Below are 24,995 nucleotides of genomic sequence, written 5' to 3'. Positions count from 1 at the left end.
AGCCTGGGGATTTTTAAAAGGAAGTTAGATGAGCACCTTGCCGGGGTCATCTGACCCCGGTGCTCTTTCCTGCCAAGGCAGGGGGTCGGACTTGATGATCTACCTAGGTCCCTTCTGACTCTAGTTACTATGAAACTATGAAACTAGGTGCATCCAGCGGGGGGTGGGGTAGGGCCGGGCTGGCTTTGCGGCTGCTGGGTCCTGCTGCTGGCTTCCCCTGGGTCCTGCTGCCTTTGGTGCCTTGTGATCTTTGATAGGCAGACAGCCACAGATAATAATTAATTTTCTAAATTTTTTAAGGGCCCCACAGGCCTGATAGAATTGCCTGACAGGCTGTATTTTGCCTGCCCCTGATGTAGAAATTAAAAATATAGAAGTCTGAAACCACAAACTTAGCCACTTTTTACATCAGATCCCTTTGGGGGCTTTTTTTCCTTTTTTTTGGTTGACCACTTATTTTGTAATAGGAAAATACGACCATTTGTGCAATACTATTCACCTTTCAGTGAAAGCAGTGTGTGTTCTCCTGTGATCTCCTTGGTGTCTCAGGATGTAAGGATTCTCAGAGTATAGTCCATGAGCTGTGCTCTTGCATGCTTTTGTTCTTCTCCTAAATATATATTCTTGTTGCCAAACACCACCATATACCATACTCAGTAGCTGCCACATAGACAAGCTTGCAGTAGATATTTTTGGACAAATCCATTTCCCTTTCCTCATTTATGCAGGTTAGGTGCCAGCATTTAATGAATAAGAAACTCAGAGCTGCGAACGTTTCTCAAAACACTTCTCTGTAGGCTACAAACACTTGGAGAGAGAATCTCCAAATTCACAGCTCTAAAAATAAAAACATGGCAAAGCTATGGAAACATCCAGGGGTTTTGCAGCATAATGCCCAGTTTTAGATAAAATCTTTAGACTCCTTTCGTGCAGAACCAGAATACAACTAGAACTCTGTTCTTCCAGCTCCAAAACACAAGCCTCTTCTATGTAAGGTCTTTGACACCTGGCAGTCTGGGGAAATAGGACTACTGTATGTGAGGCAAGCCTTGGAGAGCAACATTTTACCCTTAGCCAAAGCCAGGACATTAATTACACAAAGCCGCTACATTCATTACACGTTACAGAAAACCCATACTTTAATATGCATTAACATCCAAAACAGCCATTATTTTATTGCTGGCACCCTCATCTCTCCTTCCCTGTAAATATTTATCTTCGTGAGTCAGTTTTCGTCTTAACTTAGATCCCCCTTCCTGCTAAGTGTCTTCGTCAGGTTGTGAATGCACTTATGTTCCAGTGATTTGGAGGATCTCATTACCCTTTGGCTGTAAAGAACCCCACAGATGTTACTGTGAGCCTGCGTAGGTAAATCAGCAGGAATAGAGCACTTGCTTTTACATTTTCTGGAGTAAAAATTTTTATGGCCACGGACTCATGCAGAAAATAAACTATAATATAATTTTAATGATTATTTTGCTCAAAACCCACCATGCTAACTGCTGCTCCAGAAGAAACATTAGGTTAAAAATAAAGTAAAATGCAGAAGATTGATATCACTATGCAAATTACTTTATTTTAAATCTTCTAAGAGGGGTATATGTGAGTCAAATTCATAATTGCTTTGAAATCAACTGAGTTGTACCAACAACAAACTTGTTTCAATAATCCTAAATTTTTTTAGTAAAAGTGATTAAAAGTAGCACCTTTATGAGAGAGTTCAAACCAGGAGCAATTATTATTCCCTGGCTAAATTTTTCACTTGGTAAGTACTGCTATACATGCTAATTAGAAAAGTGGGATTCAGGAATTCTAGAAGGTAGCAGATGTTCTGTTTTATATATAGTTTTATTGAAATGTCCATGCAATTCTTTTCTGCTTCTCCACATTTTTGGCCTTGCTCCAGCATTTTTAGTGACTGCTGTTCTGACACAGTCTTTTACTTTGTCCTTCAGGATTTTTCCACTGCATCCTATTTTTGATTGCAGAGGTATTCTGCCTTTTCGTGATATTAAAAAAACCAAACAAACAAATCAAGAAAAAAAACAACCAAATGATCGATCAAACAAATATCACAGTAACCAGTTAATTAGTAAGACAGTATATGGATGCATTTGCACCATTTTTCATCAAATAAAGCATCATTTTTAGCTAAATTACATGTTCCACCCTACATTATAGAACCTTTGTCTTTCTCTTTTTTGCTCCTTCTAAATGTGTAGCATTGGTTTTGCACTCTTTTGTCACTATTAGTGCAAAAGCTTTCTTATTTACAGTTATTCTTGTACAAAGCATCCTTCTGTTGTTTTTTCCTCAGTTCTTTAACTGTTTTAGAGGTCGTCTGAGAATGTCCTCTTTATAATCACAAACCTTTCAATTTCTCTTTTGGTTTTGCTTTTATTTATTGTCAGGTTGTTTAATTATTGTCATGCTATAGAGGACATTAAGGTAAACGTTGTATGACAGATGCCATTTGCCATTTATTATTCATGAGATTTTACAATGGCAGTAGAAACAGCACATAAGTTTGTTTCCGTCTGAGAATTATGCGTGATGACCTGAGTTTAGACTACTTTAATATTGTTTAATTTGCGATGACAGTGCTCTCAGATTACTGTATTAGTCACATGTTTAGGTTAAATGGCATAACTCCATCAGTGTGTCTTACTCCATAACTCTTTCTCGTTTACAGCTTGTGCTTGTTTAGCTATATTTATGTTGTGATTAATGCTGATTTTCTAACCTGTGCTTTAAACTAGCTCTGATATGGTTTCATTTCCTTTTGAGTATGAATTAAAAAACATTGTCTTAGGTACATTGCATTGTTTGACATAATAGTGTTTGCCTACATACAAGTACTGAAAGCATCATGCACATATTGTGACTAATTGCAAACATTAACTGTAAGGAAAATCAGTGTCTAGGCTTTGTGTAGCTGCACTGACCATTTGCTCGCCTAACAAATCCCATAAAATATAGTGTATGCAAAGAGAGGTAATTTTTGTGCATATTTATTTTACCAACTGATCTAATAGGTCTTAAAATTGTATTTCCTTGAACTGTAGTGAAGATTTAAACTGATCTCAAAGTTGCCTCTATATGTCTAAAGCAGCTGCATACTGATTTTTGCCACCAAAAATTATACTTCCTTTCATTTGGATGCTTATTACATAGTATGCACAAAACCATTGTTAGTCTACGGGTTACATTTATTTGATATGGCTGTGTGAATTGGATAATTAGAAATATAACTCATTGTAATATATGTGGAAATGACTTTTGCCTGGAAAAATCCTGGTGCCTGCCCTATGCACCAGGGAAATTTAGCCACCATTTTTTGGGCTATTTTTATTATTTTGGCACTCTGCCTTTTCTTGGGAGATTCAATCTGCTGTATGCAAAGTATCTGGAATTTTCACTGCTGATCTGTCATAAGTCTCTTTCAGTGGCTTATCAGGCTATATTTGGTTTTCCTTTTTTTCTTTGCAGGTGGAAGAAATTGTTGATATAGGATCGTTTGCCCCAGAAGACATTCATATCCCCAAGATCTATGTTGACCGCCTCATAAAGGGAGATGGATTTGAAAAGAGAATTGAAGTAAGTAATTCAACTTCTTGGTCACAGTATGTGTGAACTTTGCCTGTCTTTTATACATCATAAAATCTCTTCTTAGCCATTCAATTATATCCATGATAAAATGCTATGAAACTGATTCAATGCCAAGTTCCACTAAGGACAGAAGAGATAGGAAGAAAGGAGGACAAACTGTGGATTCCTGATCTCAGGTTTAAGAAGCTCTAGTTCCAGTTCCAAGGCAAACATCTATGGTCCTTGAAGGACTCGCACCAGGTGAAAGTATTGGAGCTCTGCCCTGAACCTTTTGTATTATTTCTTGCCTTGCCTCAGTGTAACCTCTCCATGGGCAATGGGGGGAATAGTTGGAACAGTAGTTACTGTACCAGCTTTATACCAGGTGAGAGCTTCTCTAACAGTACATATCTTAAAAGTTCCCCAGTTGAGGGCAGAGAGATAAAATTTGTCCCTGTATTCATAGAGACCCTTGTTGTAAAGTCAGATACCATATTTTACAGCGTATAAGTCAGGTTTTGAAGCCCAATTTTGGTGTCTTAAAAATCAAACCTGAGTTATACACCATGCCACTTCAAAAATGTCTGCCTCTGTCTGCTGCTAGTAGCATTACCAAATGTCAAGTCTGGCACCTCCCACAGGGGGCAGCACTGGGCTTGGCACTCTGCAGCACTGCTTGTAGTGGACAGGATCAGGACCAGTGCTCAGCTGGTGCAGCCCCATCCCCTGTGAGCCCGGCGCCACTGGCAGTGGATGGGGGGGATGAGGCCGTGCCAGCTGAAAGCCGAGCCCAGTCCTGTCCCCTGCAAGCAGCACTGGGCTTGGCGCTTGCCAGTGCTGCTTACCACAAGCAAGTTCTGGCTCAGTGCTCAGCTGGTGTGACCCCATCCCATGCCATACACCATGAAATACGGTACTTTTATTTATGGACATTCCCCTGTAGAGCAGGTGCTGTCAGTATCTATTAAAGCAGGGGTTTTCAGCCTTTTTTAAAGGAGTGTACCACTTCTGGGTATACTTCTGGTGGAGCATGGGGGTGGCAGCAGCTGGATGGGGAGGGTGGCGGGGTTGGGCCAGACAGATGTGGAGCATGGGGGAGCTTGCATGTGGCAGCGTCAGGTAGTGGATGGCGGCTGCTGCCCCCCCCCCCCCGTTCCTGCTGCTGGGAGGGTGTTGAGTGGCAGTACTCAGTCCCCGCCTGCCTGCGCACACCCTTTAGCCTCTTTACATGTACCTCCACTTCACAACCTCTGTATTAAAGAAATAACAATATTAATATTACAACTTTTAACTTAAGTAAGTTGATAACACTTTAAATTATTATCTCAAGAAAACAGCTGTATCATCACTCTATTAATAGTGTACCTGGAAGGAATTGTCTCCTGGCTTCCTGTGTTTGTGTATGTGATTTGATAACTCTCTTGAAATATAGGTGGAAATTCCAGTTTGGGCCTTGCTACACATTGTAATTTGAGCTGCTTAATGTTAATGCTAGCTTGAGTTTGGAGCAGTTGCACCTTAAAGCCAAAAACTTTCTTTGACTGGCTTGGTGCCAGAACCATCCCCTGGGAAGTATAGTTTTGAGGGTGGAACATTTGTCCACACAAAACAGGAATTGGGGGAAGGGACGCTGCATTCTGGGATTCTGGAGCAGCTTATCTGTGGTGAGTGACCTCACATTAATGGAACATGAGCTGGGTAATATGCATCAGAGAGGAACTTGCCTCATAGTGGTGTAATTTAAAGTTGCCTAAGGTATGCTTAAACTAGTTTCAGATGTTAATATGTGGACAATCCAGGGGTTAAGAGCTCCTAAGACCACCTAGATTTAATGTGCAACAAGGCCCTTTCTTTCATTTTGCTCAGATATACCCAAAATACTTCTGTGGAGCCAGGAATACCCACGGAAATGAAGTATAACCAAAACAGTATGTTGGTGATGTGGAGAATAGGGAGAAGGAAAAAGTTTTTAAAGACAAAAAAGGGAAGAAGTTGATGTAAACAGTAGTCTTCCTAACAGTGTTCTATGGCAAATTAAACTTTGTCATCATCACAGTGCCAAAGTCCCAGAAAAGCATAAGAACTTTTTTTACGTTCTCATTGTGCGCCTTAAGCAAGTGAAAGCTCACTTTATCCTCCCCACTTTCCTCTCCCCCACCTCCCATCAACAAGTTCACCATGCAGAAACTTACTGCATTATGGGGGGCACCTGACTGGATTGAAATATGATAAATTTATTTTTATTCTTTAGGCAATCTGGGTTGGATATCAGTTAATACTCCTTTCCCTCCTTTTACATCATGGGCTATTACATCCAGTTAGAATCCAGTTTGTTTGGTTAAAGGCCTTCATTTTGGTTTCACTAAATATCATTGTCATGTTCGTTTGGTGTCTGAGAGAGGCTCCTCCACAAATGCTATTTGGGTTTCTTTTCTGATTGGATGGGGGGGGAGTCCAATCTGGGATCAACAAGGGGTTTTATGTCATACCACTGCACATTTTCTGTACCGTTTTTTATGACCGAGTTGGAATATGGATGAATTTGGTCCAGTGAGTTTTGTAACCTCAAATGATACATTTAATTGAATAGAAATATAACAGTAACATTGACAATTTATTTACTCTTACGCGGAGACTATAAAGCTAGTACCTAGGTGCCGTGTATTACATTTTGAATGTAAATTGGATCAGGCATATTGTGGTTTCCAGTGGACTGTCTGAAGAGGTTTTCCATATACACAAACTTTAGTTAGTGTCAGCAAAAAAGGTATGTTCTTGTCTGTATTTTAGAGAAGTGGCAATGCATAGAAGGTGTTGGTTGGAAGAGGGGAGGAGAAGAAGAAATACAAAGCAACTTGCTGTACTTTCTATTATTGTCATCGTTTGCTCCTGCCTAGTTCACTGATCTGGTCCCTCTAGTAAGAGTGTTGTAGAAATTTAGACAGGATCACTGTTTGGCTAACAGAAGCGCTTTATTTTACATGGCCACGGGAGATCAGCAAGAGGTGGCTGATGTTGAACGAGAGCAAAACACAGGCTGCTTTATACACTGATAAATCGCATACAGGTCGACCCCCCCACCCTCCCTGCACCAGGCTCTTGGCAGTCTGACAGCAACTCGTCTCAGTGTCTGGCTGAGCTAAGCGAGTTTTTTCATGCGGTCTACTGATAAGCTTATCCAAAGGCCGTGGTGTTATTCTCGCTCGGCCATCTCCCTCATCCTGACTCAACACAGTAAAACACTCCTTTCAGTACTTTTCCATTCCTCAACAAGAGTGCCCTTTTTTTACTTTTACAAGATCATTTTTTCACCAAGAAAGAATTCTCTGTAAATGTTCTCACATGCTGTTGTTGTGCTGTTATGGTCCATGTCTACTCAGTGCTTGCCTGTTCCTAAAGTGGAAGTTCCTAAGATGGCTACATTTGTGATGCATTGGCAGTGCCATGCTAGCAACTATACTTTTTCCAGTTTGGAAAATAGCATGTGTGAAGCTAGTGTGGTGTGATATATATTGGCCATATAGACATATTTTTGAACTCTAAATTAAATGCATTGGTTGGAAGTTTCTGGCTTCTAAGAGGGACCCTTTTTCAGGCTGAGTAAAGAAATGTAATACATCAATCTAAGAGGGACCCTTTTTCAGGCTGAGTAAAGAAATGTAATACATCAAATGTGCAAAAGAACATTTACTAACCTTTTGGAACTGGATTTCAAGATGGGCTCTCTTACTTTTGGTATGCATGGTCTCATTTACAAGAAATTAAGTTCTTATGGCCAGCAATCTCTTTGGGGCCATATCCATGCCAAATTACAAGGTGATTCCACAAAACCAAAATATCCAGCTATGGAGTACAGAGATCTCTTGGTAGTTGAACATCAGTAGCACTAAGTAAGTCTTCAGTCATTGAAATCATTACCACATACAGCGCACAATTGGGGGATAAGAACCATCTATTACTCCCACCCTGGTAAAAAGAGTATGGGAGGTGTTGCCAGAGACCCCCAAGGATTGAGACAACTCCTTGTCCGATCTGGTATCAAGTGAACTTTATTAGTAACTCCTAGGCTTATTACAAGATAATTATCCTTACAATATGACCTGGCAAGCCGTTCCTTAAACGTTACAACAGCGACCTTCAGTGGTACCGGCCTCAGATCCTCTGCTGGGTGTGTGGGATGTTAGTTTCTGGATTCCTTGTTACTCAAAGCAAGAATTCCAAGGCAGCTCCTGTCTCCCCAGGGTGGCAACACAAACACACACACTGTCTCTTCGTTTGTCCACTACTTTTGTAATTTTCTCATCTCAAACTGTCCAGTCCTCAAGTTTCTTACCTCATCTTTTTAGATAAAGTACTCCAATCCTATTTCATTTTGGTTTTCTTTCCTTCTAGGGAAACTACTGTACCTGGTTAGCCCACTGTACCAATCACAGCATTCATTTTTCCTGATGCCTTATAAGGCTCTCTGTACAATTTAATTGCTTAGTTCTGGGAAGGCCTAAAGTTATGCTAAGAGCCTGAGCATAACTCAATTTGCTCGTTACAGGAGGCTTAACAAAAATGTTGAGTCTCATCTCTGGAAGTAACTGTGCCATCTTATTGAGACGCAGTCAAGGCTCATTTCCTGCTGATCGAACTTTTCCTCCACACTAGAGTTCAAGGATGGACTTTAGAGAGACCACTCTGAGTAGGAGACCTCCTGGGTCTTGAAGGAATGGACTCCTAGCATCCTCTGCAATCTCTACCTAACCAGTATGTTTTTATTCTGGTCCTACTAGGCATCCTAAGGTTTGCAATCTGTGGCCCATTCAGTTGGACCCAGGATTTCATCATCATGTGTGCCCTAAACACATTCTTTTGCCCAGACCTGTCTTGGAGATGTGCTGGCAGTTTCAAAGCCGTGTGTGTGTGTGTGTGTGTGTGTGTGTCCTAGAAATCACCTGATTTACACACATGCATCCCAGCACACACACATTCTGAGACAAGTTTGAGCAAAAAAATAGTTTAGAGATGCACAAAACTGTGAAAACCTAGATCTGGGTCTACAAACCTTCAGTTTGTATGTGAAGTCACTTGGCAATTCTGTCCAATCCATGGAAGTCCAGAGTAACAAGTGAATGAACATAGAGAAGTTGTTCCTTAGAACAATATTTTTTTAAATTTATTTTCCAAAATTAAACACTTAGATCTACTGGTATATTTATGCACCTAAGTGAAAATGAAGCTATAGTTGCTGAGCTCCAATGGAAGTTAAGCTGATACATCTGTCCACAGAAAACCAGGATTATTATGATGTTGGAATTCAGCACTGGTATTCTGAGCCTGATGCATTCTCTCGCATAGCCTCCTTCATATATCCTTTTAGAATTAATAAAGTAGAGAGAGACTCACTATAAGAGTTCATATTGGATTAGGTGGGAACTGGACTGATGGAAGAAAATGTCATTTTGTGCAAGAGGTGTGGTTGGTCCCTTTATTCTTGGGTCAGATCTGTCATTGAAGTCACAAGCCAGAGTTTTATGACAAAGTATCTTGATACCATAGCTTTCTAATGATAATTTCTTATTTTGTAGAGATTATCAACTCGAAAGCCTGAAGATACAAAGAGCAAACAAAAGAAGGGAGGAGATAACGTAAGAGAGAGGATCATCAGGCGAGCTGCCTTAGAGTTTGAGGATGGCATGTATGGTATCCTTCAACTATGTTTTAGGTTAAAGAACTAACATTTTCTATGATGAAATGACAGTTGCATCTGTTACTCTTAGCAAAAATTAATTGCCACCTCCATTATTTGTCCTCTGCAACACCTGTGGTTCTGTCACTTTAATTAACAGCCTGTTGAAATAGACATAGTATTAAGTTCTGTGTTACCTGGTGCCTTTTCCCTCCTTTACCTAGCATAATAATGAGAAGTCAAATAATTAATCAGTGTTTCTCAGAAAAGTTAAGATCCATACATATGTTTGAAATGGAACTTGCTTGAGTGAGTGATGATTAACTGTTATGCTTAAATGGGTTTATTATTGGCTTTATTTTTCTCTAAGATGGTTACACATATTACAAATTGGACTTAAAAGTTGACTGAATGACTTCATAATTTGAACCACCTTCAAGTGTTGTATGGTACATGACTGAAGGCAGTTAGGCAGTCCGAATTATAAAATCATTTAGTCAACTTTTGAAGCATGTGTTTGAAAAACAAAACAGTTTGCAGAGGGAAACACAAATGTAATTTTGTTAATGTATCTCTCTACGGTAATTCTGTTTCTCATTGTACCTTAACCAACTCGCTTCAGCTAATCTGGGCATAGGAATTCCTTTGTTGGCCAGCAACTTCATCAGTCCAGATATAACTGTTCACCTGCAGAGTGAAAATGGAGTCCTGGGTTTGGTAAGAATGTAGAAAAGTACCGGTGATGATTTACTGCAATGCTTAAAAGGGGTTATTATTGGCTTTATTTTCTCTAAACTGGTTACACGTATTACAAATTGAACTCAACGGGTTTCCATATTGCATGGTGCCAGCATTGTGCTTCAGAAAACTACGCATTTACATAAGAATTATGTAAGTTGTCCCATTGAGGTTGCAAGGTCCACTTCTGTGCTTAAAATTAAACATATACTTAAATGAAGGTCTGTGGTACATCAGGCCTAAATGCTTAGTAGTTTTTTGCATAAAGATCTATAAATAGATTTTAAGTGGCGGGTATTATAAATTTTAAATAAAATTTAAATTCCAATTTTCAAACTATAATGCTATATTAAACCAGGTCTAGATATAGCTTTAAAAATATAGGTTCAAGGAAAATGATGTATGATCCTTTATTCATCATGAAAGCCTTTACTCACATGTCTACTATATAGTCTTATTACACTGACCACTGTAAATTTCAGTGTGCATATGCAATAAGTGGTCGACAAGGAAGAGAAAAATTGAAATGACTGATATGACTGAAACTCCTGCTACACATTGCATGTATTATGGAATTAACTGGTTAACCATGCACTAAATTTAGACTGCCCCCCCCCATGCAAAGTAATTATCACATAATAACTGGTAAATTGCACAATAAATGTAGACCAGTCATAGGTACAAAGTAATTATCATACCATAAAAATGACATCCATCTTTAAAAAGAGCCAGCTATAAACTTAGTGCTTGAAAGTGTGTAACAACTCTATAGCTGATTTCTGTCCAGCTTTAATTTGAATGTATTGCAGGGCCCTAATAAGTCACAACACTAGAATTGATAAAGAATAAAGGGCTTAGCCTCAGAGGCAGTTTTATGTATTACTGATATTTGTGTTTTATTCCTAGGGTCCTTATCCTTTAGAACATGAGGTAGATCCTGACCTGATTAATGCAGGTAAAATCATGTTAACTAACTAAATTTTCAGAAGATGCTTATAAATGATTGACTTAAAATATCTCAGTGTCTAAGCACAGAGTATGTTACTTGTAAATCAAATGCCATTTGCTTTGTTTAGTACCAATATATATTTTAGTGACTACTGCTGTATTAGCAAGAGAAACTGGGTGTTTGTGCTGTTTAGCAGCTGGTTCTGGCAACTGAAGGAACCATGAGCCTTGCAGAAGCTAAGGGTCTTCTGAGCTATCTCAAAAGCCAGCAGATAATACAGGCATTAGTCTTGCATTGAGGTTAACTAGCACAGACCCCGCAGCATACTGGCAGTATGTCAACAGGTTTCCACTAGCACATCCCAATACTGCACTTGCACTACCACCTAATATTTTGGATTTTTTTTTCATAGCAATAGAGATATCTTCTATGGTGAATCATGCTAGCTAGTACAGGTAAATACTGAATAATAGCCAAATTAGATAAAGCAGTGATGACCAAACAACTCTCTAATTTAATAGTACACTCCAGTGACTTCTCATTGACTTGTGAGAATATTTGTTACCTGGATTAATTAATTGCTTTTGTTTATCATTATGTATGGGCTATCATTTTTCCCCTACCAGTCTTGAACAATGACATCTTTGCAATAAACTTCACAGGATATTTGAAGACTAAGGTTTCACCAATAGGCTATCGCTAAAATGCATCATGTGCGGTGTTGGAGTAAAAGGCCAGATTCACAAAGCATTTATGGTTGCTTACAGATGTGGGGGAAAAAAAAACCTAATAGTGCTTTACTTTCAGTGCCTGCCAAGCACAGTGCACGCCCAGAAGAGGAATCATGTCAGTTTGACCTGGCTTGCCCAGTATCTGTATAGTTCACGTGCTTCAGCGGGGCTTTTGGGCATTTTTATGTACTAGTTGATTGAATGGGCTGATTTAAAAAGCCCCACTGAAGCACGCAAGCTATAGAGATGCTGTGGTGCTGGGTAGTACTGACACAATTCCTCTTCTGGTAAAGTGCTGGGGTTTTTTGTTTGTTTTCTGGGAGTGTGGGGGGGGAGGGTTCCACATCTGTCAGCCTGCGTGCCTAAATTTCTGTCACTGTACAAACCCAGAGGTGCTACTGTCTTAGTGGATCTGTCTATGTCAGTGTCCGTCTTCCACCTGCTATTGAATATTGTGGGATTCAAAAACTAGACTTCCATGCCTCATTCTTGGGAGCTGCCTTCAGACAACGCCTAATGCATGCAGACACCAGTGAGCATAGCACAAAGCAAAAGTCATTACTACTTTCTTTCAAAAACTTACTAACACTTTTGGTGGTGCTGATGGTACTTACCTACCTGCCTACATTATTATATGCAGTAGAACCTGGATCACTCATATCCAGGTGGTCTACAACCTGTTTAATTTGCAGTGCATTGCTAAGAGATCTGTTTAGTTGTTTGCTGTAGCTTTTACTTCAAAGAGGCTGCAACTACACATGCACTTAACTGCGAGTAGACTAATTAGCTGAGGAGTAAAATGTTATCATCTATACATGCGATGCTGTAAGGCTGCAGTAAACTGATTAATGCTGCCATAAGATAATACTGTCTGGGGCAGTGCTATCTTACAGCGAAGTAATTATCTGTAATTAAACGTGTGTAGATGCTGACCATAATCATAAATTGCACCCAGTCAGCTGAGCCTGCAGTGGGCCAGATCCTGCCTGCCACCTAGCAACATGGCTTCATACTTTGAGCACCCTTATGCTGTCACAGGTGCACAGGTAGACTCTCATCCTGAGAGTGGTTTTTGCTCTGTCTCATGCTTCGGAGTTTATTGCTTCAAATTAATTTTACATGTAGATGCACCTTGTTTGTTGCTTCTTTGTGCTCAAGACAATGCTTTCCATTAATTTATGCTTGTTTGGTTTTATAAGTGCAGGAGTAAAAATAGTTCATCAAAACAACAATAATACATATTGATTAGGTTGGAAAAAAAATCCTAAATTGATAATGATCATCTGGTATTTGAAGTGTTCGTTGATAACCAACATGCAACTGTAATGCCTGGATGTAAAAAGAAAGATAAGACCTTGACAAGATATAAAAGGTTTAAGCATTTATGCGGGTATCAATAGTATCCAGACTTACGTTAAATAGTAACAAAAATTTTGCAAGATGTATTAAATGTCACACTACCAACTAGATATCAGAATGTGATTCACAGGGATTAACAAAGTAACTCAGATTTAACTATTATGGGATTCCTTCACCTTTGTTTGAAGAAGCATTGTGATTCCAGTCACTGTCAGATAAAAGATTTAGGATTAGATGGCTTTCAGATATGATCCAGTAGGGCAGTTCTGTCCATTTCAATGCATTTCTCTCCCCTCTTTTCCAAGACAGTTTTATTTAGTTATAAGGTGAATGCTGCAGAGACATTTTAAATCAGCATGAAATACATCATAAAATAAATCTGTGACTGAGGCTCAACTCCAGTAAGGGACTTGGATGCTTAAAAATTAGGCATAGTGGCACCTTACAGTTAGGCACCTGGAACCTTAAATAGAATCCAGAATCCTGTATGTGGGGAATGTAATCACTTGGAGAGAAGGGAGCACAAATGGGATGCTGACTCTGAAGCCTAGTAGTTATTCACCTGGGAAGGAGGAGTCCTAGATTATGATCCATACTCCAAGAGACTGTTCCAGCAACTGCAGGAGTTGTATCCCAGGGGTCTCCCTTCTCATCTGTGTGCCTTGACCATTAAGACAGTCATTCTCCCTTTTGCTTTTTGCTGTGTCCCAATAAATCTTGAATTCCTTGCTGAATACCTTTAACAGGAGGGGTGGCGTGTGTCCTCAATGAGGATAGCCTATAGCCTGATAGAAGATGGTAAATGTGGGTGTTGGACCCCATTAGTGTAATGAGGACCTTGAACCCAGGTCTCTCATATCCTGAGGGAGTTCTCTAATCACCTGAGGCTCTTCTATGAAATGTGGGCATTGCTACCAACCCTCTTTACCTCCAACCACATTTTAAAAGAGAGTAGCCATAATTGCATACTGTGGTGGGCCTCCTCAAGCAGTGCATGTTAGGCATGCTCTGAGGAAAAAAAACAATCAGATCAGGGTGCTCAATGGGTTTAGATGTTCCTCTGCTTAATCAGGCTTAGAAAGGAAATGTGTGATGAACTGCTCAGGCTGGGATAGTGCTGGACACATGCAGAAGCAGAACACTAGGTACCTAGGGGCCATTATTGTCAGTGAGGGACATGTCTCATGGATGTAGACATCTTCTAGGATGACCGTTCTGAATTTAGGTGCTTCAGTTCTGCCTAATTCTTGTTTTTGGCACCTTACTCCTTTGTTGGATCTAGCCCTAAATTATTCTGGGTAAATTGTTCAAAAGTAGCAAAGTCCCACTGACTAGAAAGCGTCCAGAGTACTTTCAAATTTAAGATATAGGTGTTTCAACATTTCATTTAAATGATATAGAGTTATAAACTCTGAATGTCAAAAATACAGAGTTTAAACTGACTCCAGCTCAAGTCATTGAGAAAACTCTTATTGAATTGCACAGAATCAAGCCCAGAATTTTTTTTAACATTGATTTTGTCTAAATTTTGCAATATGGGTATCAGAGTTAGGGTCCATTCCTCTGATTTCTTAAATAACAAATATTTCTCTCTTATATAAACTTACTACACCCTTATGTACATTAAGCCTTGATTTTACATGTTTTTTTTCTAACCACAAACTGTTCACTTTCCAAAATTCTTACGTCATATAAAGTCTTTTTATTGTCTATGTTGCTGTTTACAGGGTGGTGTCTCTCTCAGTGCTTCTGTGTGTGTCTGACAAGGGAAGACAGTTCAGACTGTACTTCAAGTGCCTGATTTGGACCACTGATTTTAGCTTTACTTTTCTATTTGGTTTGCACAAAGTCTAATATTATTTGCGAAATGTTACAGTGAAATAAACTCAAATAATGGAAACAGCACAACATCTCTCCTTTGCCTTAAGTCTTCCTTCTCTTTCCATCCTTCCTTTCTTTTCCTCTGGCTTTTGCTTTCCTTCTATAGCATGGTTTGTTTCTCGTTGGCTGTCATCTTTCTCTGTCTTCTCTTTCAATTTATTTTTTCTGAATTATTTCAATCTTCGTTCCCTTCAGTTGTTGGTAAACCCCAACATATTCTTCCCCATGGCTTCCCTAGGCTTTTCAACACTTAATCTCAGCTTTTTCCTTTCCCATAGACCTATCTGATATCTCCCGCTTAGCTTCTCTCACCTAACTCCATCATTCTACCCATAATAATAGCCTTTTGTTTCAGGCATGCCACCAGGCACTGCCTCAGCAAAGCAAAAATATCTGCAGTGTTCTGCTTGGATAGAGGTTGTGCTAGGAGTGAGGAAGGCAGTTTTGGGATAGGCCTAGAGTTAGATCCTTCATCCCTTCCATCTAATATTCAATATTCCTTCCCCCCTTCCATCTTGAGTGCTGTGTAAGGCTTTGTGTGCTCTGACCGAAGATGACTTCCCGAGGTCCCTTCCATCCTTAATTTTCTATGATCCTATGATAATATAGCTCAGGCATCTTGGAGGGAATGGAGAGGACCAGTTCTGTCACCCATTAAAAAGGTAGTGTTAGAGTGATGTAGCTGAAAAGGCAAGGATTTTTTAGGGTGAACTTGGGAACAAAAATTCATGAACTGGCTGGACACTAAAAACTAAGGTCTTAACACTGATAACGGTGTCACAGCACATTATTACCTACCTGATTTCTGAATTATTTCCACACATGGAAGGTGAGAATGATTCTCTTGCCTTTTTGATAGGCCCTGATCTTTCACTAATTAGCTTCTTTTCTCTACTAATTGTTTTTCTGTTACCTCTGGCAATTTGTCTCATATCCCTGCCCACTCCTACAACTATTTCTTACTATGCTGTGCTGGCTTTTACTGCTCAGACCTGATGAAAAATGTCTTGCATTTGAAAGCTTCTCTAACACTATTCTGAACTAAGCTATTTGTCCAATAAAAGATATTGTACTAAGAAATCCTTACCTCAGCCATTAAGAAGTAATTTTCCATGCATGATTTCGCCACTCAAGATCATCTTTATTTTTAATCTCTTCTGTTTTATCAGACATTTTTCTTTTTCTGTCAGGCAAATCATCCCTCAGTTTGTCTACAAAAGTCTAGTGAGGTTTATAATAAGCTTAACATCAAACCTCAGGGACGATATCTGTAGGTGGCACCCTTCTATGATTTGCATAGTACTGCCTATTCCAGTTTATACAGTGGCATCTGCTGCTTCTTATGCTACCTAATAATTCATCCTGCTTGGTTTTGTGTATAGCTGTCAATCTAATTCTGTCTCACAGCTAGTTTTACAGTGTAACCTCCCTCTCCCCCCCCAAATTCCAAAAAGTATAGCACTAATAAAATATTGCCAGAATCTGAAGGAGTTTGACGTAGTCTAGACCCTTTCCTATTGGGTAAGTCACGCGGTGATACTTCTGTAAATGTAATAACTTAATTTTCCTCTTCCCCCCTACAGGTAAAGAGACTGTGACTGTTCTTCCAGGTGCCTCCTATTTCTCTAGTGATGAATCATTTGCAATGATTAGAGGGTATGTAACCACCAAAGCATTAATCTGTTAGACTGTTGAACAGAATAAGCTGAGTCACTAACTAAACTCATTAGTATTACTTTGAGATATGATTAGCAGTTAACAGTACGGAAAACTATCATGGATTTGCTCAGTAATAATTTACAGAAGGATTAGGTATGGGTACTGGAAATTGAAATATTCAATTTACTGTAACTAATAGATGCCCTAATGCTGTTTGCGTCTAACGTTACCTAGCTGTATATAACACATTTGTAACTATGTGTGCTTTTAGCAACTACTTTTTTGCCATTTTCCAAGCATCTAATATGAACCCACATACTCTGTACTCTTTACTTAGCTTGTAGTCCTCATTCTACCTCCCTGATGGAAATGCAGCATCTGCACCTGTTTTTGTTTGTTTTTTCGGGGAAGAGGTTTGGTACGAACAAACACTAAACCATAATGGCTCTGAAAAGATAATCAGTGCATGCAAATAAGTGAAGGAGTGCACTTAAAAATATGAGTTCAGAGCTGATTTACCCTGCATGCAATTAACCAAAGCCAGACCAAAATAACGTTTCCAAGGCTCAGTAGACAGACAAAGAAACCTGTATTGATGCTTTGTCTTAAGAAAACAATAAGTACATATAGAACAGGCAGAGCCTCCATTGCCTCTGCTCTGCATCACCGTTTAAAACATGTTGGATCTATATATTGTGAAAAATCTATATGTGAAAAAAGTCTTGTGGATTTGTGGGCTATTTGATGGTGTATTCTAATTACGGACTTTATTCTTTCACCAGAGGCCATATTGATTTGACAATGCTTGGAGCAATGCAAGTTTCCAAGTATGGTGATCTAGCCAACTGGATGATTCCTGTAAGTAGATATTTGAACCCCTGAAAGAAAGGGCTTGTATTCAGAACAAGATAAATGTATTTTTCAATTTTTTTTTATAGTACTGTGTTTCTGAACATTTTATAGAAGCAGTGCAGTTTCTAAATAGATAGTGGAGAGAGGGACAGGTGAAGAGGCAAGTGATAAAAGATTCTTGAAAAACAACAATTAGCAGTGCCTCTGTCTCACCTTTTTTTTAATGTTTGTTAAAACTGAAGATTTAGGGAGCGGTGGAAACTTTTGATAGGCGACTCATTGCACCAACCACACCATTTCTGTTTTAAAAAAATCTAGATTTCCTAGTGATGCCAAGGGCTAGATCTTATTCCATCCTGTTTGAGTCCCTGAAAACCAGGTAAGGTGAAAGATGAATAGGTTATTCTCTTGCCCACAGCTTTTGTGATTTAACCTTAAGGCTAAGATAACGGAGTGTTGCAAAAAGAGGTGTGCTAACATTTTGCAGGGACTTGGCAAGAATAGAGCAGCATGATATGCTGGCACCATAGCTCATTTAGATGCCCTGTGGGTTGGAATTGGATCTATCCTTGTGTGTTGTGCTGCGTGCACTATTTTTTAAAATCAGAAGCAAGAAATAAAACACAAGAAAATTCTTTAGGTAGACACTCTAATCTAAACCAGACACATTAAGACAAAATGCATGTAGTTTAAAGGCAAGGCTGTTTTTCTTCGCTATTGCCAAGTATTTAAAAAAAATTATGAGTCAGACCTCCCAAAAGTGTCCCAAAACAATGAGGTTTTTGAAATAATAAATATTAGTCTTTTATATTTCCTTCTGGGATTTGAGGTTTTCAGGCTTTTTCTCTTCTACCCCAAAGGGCAGACTTATTCTGGTGACAGCTGGGATTCAGTCACCTGACTGCAGGAGCTGGTGCTTGGAAAGAGCATCAACAGTTGTTCAATTAGTAATAAAATCTAGAGACTTGGCAACATTTATTCCTTCCTCTGTTTTTTTCCAATGAGAAGAGCTGCTTTTGATGAGTCTTTACCACTTGCCTCATCTCTCAGAACCTCCATTAGACATTTAAAACCCCTAGACCTATGAAAAGCTTACAGCAAAACCAAGTGGTACCACAAACTTTGCATGTTTTGAACACAAAACTGTAAGTCACAGTCAAGGTCATCTTGGGGGTTAATGGGGCTTAGTGATTCTTTTGATGAACATGGATGTCTTGGCATTTGTAACAGTTAGACCCGGTTTAGAAATTGGGTACATACTTTTTCATGAGCTCTCAGTGTAGCACCAATACTGCAAAGGAGGAAAGGATGTCTGAAGAAAGATGATAGTACAGGCTGAAGCTGAAGAATATGAGCCTACAGCAGTCAGCCAAAAAACATACTTTTCTGGTAAGCATCCAAGATGTTGCAGATTTAGAACTTAAGAAAGTAAGGAGGGGAAAGGAGTCTGAGGGTCTTAAAAAAGTTTGTCACCATACATGAAGGTTGCCAGTTTTGGTTGAACATAGATATTACAAAACACTGCATTTCAGTTAGATGGTTTAATACTTCTCTGATAAAACCCCTCGAATAGGCACAATGCCAGTTTTGATTTCCTATACAGTGAGTTAGTCACAAACATTTATTCTTGAATTTCATGTTGGTTGGTAAGAAGCACAGCTTTTTGCAGCTAAAATGCTTCTTCACAGAAGAAAAACTTGAATTTTTGCCTATTTCCAAGGGTACCAGACTGATAATTAGAAAGGCTTCCAAGACAAGTTGCTTTATTGTTATAAAAAGAAAAATTAGAATATATACTCCACTTTTATAACTTAGGATGTTTCACTGTGGTTGGGAGGGTTTATTTATTTATTTATTTTTCATGGCATCATACTTGAACCTAATATGGGGGAGACACTATTGGCACGTCCTCTTGAGTGGAAATGTGCATTTCCCTGGGAACAAATTGTCCCTGGGCATGTCCCTGCACGCTTGCTTTGGTGTATGGCAAGTTGCCCTGGGTGGAGTAGGGGAGGCTGGGCCAGCACTTGGGCTGGCCCCAACAGCCTTACCTGCGGTCCTGGGGGCTTCCTGGGCCAACAGCAGCGGTGATCTGGGTGCATGGCTCTGGCTGGCCAGGCTTCAGTTTTTAGTGGTGCACACTTCAGCCACATGTGTCACTCTACTTTTTCTGCCCTGGCAGATGGATTTGTGAGCATTACATGTGTTTTCAGGCTAATCCCTGTCATGCATAAACTGTAATGTTTATTTCAGATTACCTTTGTCTTTCTTAAGACCCCAAATAGCCCTAGAATCTTTAAGAAATTTCTCCTAAGCCAAGTTTGGAACAAGTTGTATTTTTATTTGCCTCAGATATGAAAAACCAGTCATCAGCAGCAACAGTTCTGTTTCTGTTTTAACAGCAACAGTAATATTAATTCCTTGTGGAAAGGAGAATAAAGCTATGAGTAATGGAAAAAAAATCAAATTATATTTTTAGCCCACTATGGTTCTTAATTTGAACTAAGATGAAGTTAATAATTAGTTACCAAATATCTTTATATAAAAAAGGATCAAAGAGTTGAGGGGCTAAAACCAAGGTTGGTAAAATATTTGAGCTTGGGTGATATGTTTGCTATACTTATGTCTTAAAGAGTTCACATTCCCTTTTTAAACCTAAGCCTGTTACCAGATGCGTGGTGTGGGTAAACGCTTATGACTGTACTCCTATAGATGGATTGAGTAGGATATCTTTTCATTTATATAAGTTTCCAAACCATTTTAATTTTTACTTAGCATTGACAAAGCACTGTTCTGTCAGAAGACATAATTTTCTCTGATTTGCAGCTGTTGGGACTCTTCATTACATAATGCAAAATGAGATAGGTGTTGAGGAGCTAGATGCTGAGCAGGGCAAGTGATGGGGCATGAGTTGGGGAGCAAAATGGTGGGAATCATGCCTCTTGCTCCCCTGCTACTACTGCTGCTTTCATCACTGCAATAGTGGGGGCCATGAATTTAAGATGACTCTCTAATAATTATATTCTATGCATGGAGGGTTATAGGAAATGAATAGTTTTCATATGTATAGAATCTAATTACTGGGGGCGGGGGGTCATCTTAAATTTGAGGTGACCTTGGATTTGGGGAAATATGGTATTCCTTGTTTTGTGAGAGGTCAGCTGAAGGTTTCAAAACTTTAAAAAAATCTGAGTTTAAAGAACAAAAGGTCTAATTGGGTTTGAACAGCATTTATATTTGAAGTATAGTAGATGGAAATGATAGCAACATGAACTAGAGTTAGAGATCATGGCTCAGAGTAACCATACTGAAGCCTGCAAGAGTTCCAGAAATTGTGGAGATACATTGCATCTTTACACATGCAGTGACGGTGGGGAGCGCCAAGAACTGTTCTAATTCAGGCACCTGCAGTGCATCCTTGAGCATTCAGCATCCTATGCTTCAAAATGGTGATGGGGGTCCTTTAGCTTAAAGCTCATTTGACACCATTTTGAAATGCGGGGACACTGAACACATGAGGCATGGAGGCTGCTGGAGCATGCCAATTAGTACATTCCAGCAGACTTGATTAATTGTCTTCTCCAATGTGCTGTAATTGCAGCATGTTGGAGCAGCATCCCTACACATCTACAGGCAACCATTAGGACTTATGGGTGAGGGATACATCAGTCTGCAGTAATAAATCATAGTTATGGTTGGAGCAAGTTTTTATAGCTGCATGGTCCCTCATTATTGGCATATGTATCACAATAAGACCAGGAATTAACATCTTGTCAGTGTGCAAAGCCCTGTCAAGCAGTTCTGAATGGTGTCAGTTATATTTCAGTTTCATCCCTCAAGAAAATGGCTACTTGGTTTTGCTTTAACTTTTCTAGGTTCTTTGATTTGTCACTTGTCCTAGTTTTGTGATGGTACCAGGAGACCATGAGATTGAGGATTTTGAAAAGAGGGCTGCAACCCTATTCAGCTGCCACCCTATTCACCCTTTGTTGAGAAGGGTGGGGGGAAGCAGCTTGCCAAAAAGGGGTTCAAGTTTTTTCCATGGGACCAGGCAGAGCCCCTTGGAAACCAGGGTCAGGGACCAGAGAATGTCCATGTGTGTACCACAGCAGCTGAAGTGTTGGGGAGCCCAAGCCATGGCAAGTAACACCATTGCCATTCAGCATAATACTCCATCCAGGGTATACTGTGCTTCTGCCCTGATCTCCTGCTGCTGCTGCTGCTGCTGCTGCTGCTGCTGCTGCTGCTGCTGCTGCTGCAGTAGGTCTGGTGGGTACCATGTGGGAAGGAACTTTGGGCGGGGGGCACACTAGTTCCTACACAGCTGCTCCTCCCCCGCAATGAACAGCACTGTCCCTTCTGCAGCACAAATTGAGAACAGGTGCAATCACTAGTTAATTTCTTTACTTCCAGATCATATATGAAATCGTTATATAGTATCAGGCTTAGTACTATGTAGAACCCCACTGGAAATGCTTCCATTTGGTAATGATTTCTCATTGTTTATTTCATTTTGAAATCTCTTTCAGACAGCTCTTACCTGGCATTCTGTAGGGTAATTTTTAATCGGAATGCCATGTGTTCCAAGTCAAATACCTACGCAGCAACATTTAATAACCAACACTGATGAACGTATCAAAAGAAATACACTAGCAAATGTTACCACAGGGGCCAGACTGAATGGGGTTAGCCAAACTGTAGGCATTTAAATGTTTCTAGGTCTTATTCTAACTTTTGCTGTAGATAAAATGATAAATCATCCTTATTAGGCAGTTTCATTGAGTGTTATATATCATTTTCATCACAAGACTTGTGATGAAAATATATAGAAATATATATAGATCCATTTTTATTGGGAGAAGCTATCAGTCACAGGACCATTTTACTATATTATTTTTCATTTAGCTTTATATTTCCATTTAGTGTAATATTTTCATATGCTATGAGCCCTTAGTTTCTCTGTTTGATGGTAATGCCATCGTTTACTTCATAGGCAGGTACTAATCTGAAACCTTCAAGTTTTGAATAAGTACCATTGTGAAACTATTTTTTTCTGTCCCTTAACAGCTTGATAACATTCAAATACTGATGCTCAAGTTGTGTGTTTGCTTGCATTCATAAAAATAAAGGAAATCAAGTGGAAAGGAACATTAAAATAATTGTAGCCCTTTTTCACTAATTTTTAATAGAAGTGGGAATCCCAGGAGAATTTTGAGGTAAGAAGAGCAGCAAGACATCGTAAACACATTATAAAACAGACCTTGAGATATTTGTCTGCTCAGATGTTTCTTCTTAAGTGATTTCAAAGGTTTATTTGGGGAGGTCTGTGCCTTGGGCAGCAGCAGCCCATGGCATAGTGGCTAGACCACTGTCACCACTGTCTGCAGTTGCTATATTTGTGCCATTTGGACACCTGGGGCTTGTGCCCTGCTTGCCCCCCTTAGTTAGATTGAGTACTTATTGATAGTCTTATTTCATAAAGCATGAAAGTTTATATTCTTGTTACTTTTTCATGTCTAGGGGTATCATCTTCACTGTCCTGTATCCAAAAAGAATTTTCATGCTAGCAGGGCAATTTAGTTTGCCAAGTAAACTAATGACAATTTTCTGGTATGTAATGAAAATACAAAAGGAAACTGCAGCCCAGACCCTAGTTTCAGAAGCTCTACAAAACCTTTGGTGAACCTGGGTCACAGGTGGCTCCCCCAGTGCCTGTCAGATCACAGCTGAAGCCTCCTGGTTGCCAGGGGACTCAGCGCACCACTTCACAGACAAGCTTTTCGGCGGCTGCTTTTCATTAAAACTTCTTGATTCCTTTATAGTTAGGTCTATGGCTCCATTTGCCACTGAAACACAAGGCTCATTTTTCCCCTTTTAAAACAGAGCTAGAAGTCCTTCTGCTGTTGCTGACATTTTATGTAGTGACCTAAACATTAGAACAATTACTCAGGGTGCAGGAAAGAAATTCATTTCCTTCCCCTGCTAAGGGGATTCAAGCCTACATGTCCCAGTAGAATGCCCTACCCCCAGGCTTTTGGCTGCACTGGGTGTGATTATCTCCATCCCTTCTGATGAAGCTATGCCCCTGTGCAACAAAGAATTCAGAATTCATTGATCCAGAAAGAGGACACATGAGGAGGGGAGGAGATTTGGGCTCTGGTCCCAGCTCCCAGGACTGTGAATCATGAAACAGTCACTGGATAAAATACACGAACAATCCTGGGATCTTGGATCAGATTAGTAATAAAGCATAATTTTAAAGAGTTAGGTAAGTAACTACTAATGGAACAGTTTACCTCACACGATGCATTGTCTGGGCTCAGAAAGAAATGACATTTGTCATGTTATTGGCCCCTTGAAAGCTCTTTAAAGCTATGCCCAAACAGAAGAGCACAGCTCGGAACCCTCTGTTTGTGGGGCAAATTAACCCTCATTGTACGAGGGTTCAAATGAAGATGCTGCTCAGTGGAACAACTTCATTAATTTCCATCTGCTCTGACTGCAATAGCAGCCTGGCCCCAGCTGCTGTCTCTGGATAGAAGGGGGCAAAGGCAGGGGAGGGAGGTCCCTTCTGGGGTTTTCTTAGTTCCACTGGAATGGGGTGCGAGTGGGTGGATTGGAGACCCTGACCTTGGGGGGGGGGGAGGGCTCCAATCTACCTGCCCCCCCACCTGCTCCCGTTCCAGTGGGGCTGAGAACCCCAGAATGACTTACCTCCCCTGCCTTCTCCTCCCTCCCATCCAGAGACTGCAACAGAGCTGCGAAAGTCAGGGCAAAACCAGGGAAAGAGAGACGGGGGAAGAAGAGGAGCAGAGAAAGATGCAGCCTGTCTCCCTGGATCAGCTCCAAATTGGAGCCAATCCTCCACCGTCCTGATCTAACAGCTAACGTCTGTTGGATCAGGAGGATCAGTCTAACTCATTACTATTTATATGAATCAGAGTCTGCAGCAATGCATACATGTTCCAACTTATTTGACCCGTACACTGTCAGTCATGGCTGAATTCGCAAATCCACCTTAGAGGAAGTTTCTCAGCTGTGTTATCAATTCCCTGAGCTGTGGAAATTTTCGTGAGGTAGGACTTGCTTCATTAAATCTTGTTCTTTTAGACCATGGAAATATACAGAGGTTTCAATTTTAAAAGTTGACATTTGTCAGCAGTAATATCCATGCATTATTTGAGGTACTGCAGTTTTCAGTGTGGCAATTCTCAGTGTGGTAGCTGTTGATAAATTGTGACTTTTTTTTTTAAATTGAAGACCACTGTGTAATCTTTAAAGATGATTATAGACTCCTTTCTGCAGTTCATTTAATTCTCTACATTTCTAAACATCTCTACAAAGCATGGTAAAATTTTAAGTGAGCTACATTACCTTTCTGCAAAAGAAGTAGCAAGGAGTTTGATACTCTTTGACTAATGATGCTTTTGCATTTCTGAAACAGCCCCAAGCCATTAGATATCATGCTTTAAGAACAGAAGGGGGGGGCGGTGGAGATTATAAGTGATGGATAAGCCCTCTCAGGGATTCATTAATATTAATACCATAAATAGTGTTGCCACTG

At 39.9% G+C, this 24,995-nt stretch overlaps 1 protein-coding gene across 1 annotated transcript in view; it reads left to right on the top strand.

The window, feature by feature from the left end:
• Positions 1–24,995, top strand: part of OXCT1 (3-oxoacid CoA-transferase 1) — a 124,889-nt gene that overhangs the window by 64,322 nt on the left and 35,572 nt on the right. Inside the window, exons 8-13 of the mRNA XM_019531690.1 lie at positions 3,490–3,597; positions 9,162–9,276; positions 9,885–9,979; positions 10,907–10,955; positions 16,504–16,576; positions 17,362–17,437. Coding sequence (XP_019387235.1) covers positions 3,490–3,597; positions 9,162–9,276; positions 9,885–9,979; positions 10,907–10,955; positions 16,504–16,576; positions 17,362–17,437 — 516 coding nt within the window. The remainder of the gene's footprint in view (positions 1–3,489; positions 3,598–9,161; positions 9,277–9,884; positions 9,980–10,906; positions 10,956–16,503; positions 16,577–17,361; positions 17,438–24,995) is intronic.

This window comes from Crocodylus porosus, unplaced genomic scaffold, assembly GCF_001723895.1.
Source record: "Crocodylus porosus isolate Cpor-Errol unplaced genomic scaffold, CroPor_comp1, whole genome shotgun sequence".
Taxonomy (NCBI): domain Eukaryota; kingdom Metazoa; phylum Chordata; order Crocodylia; family Crocodylidae; genus Crocodylus; species Crocodylus porosus.
This window is presented reverse-complemented; position numbering and strand designations above follow the sequence as displayed.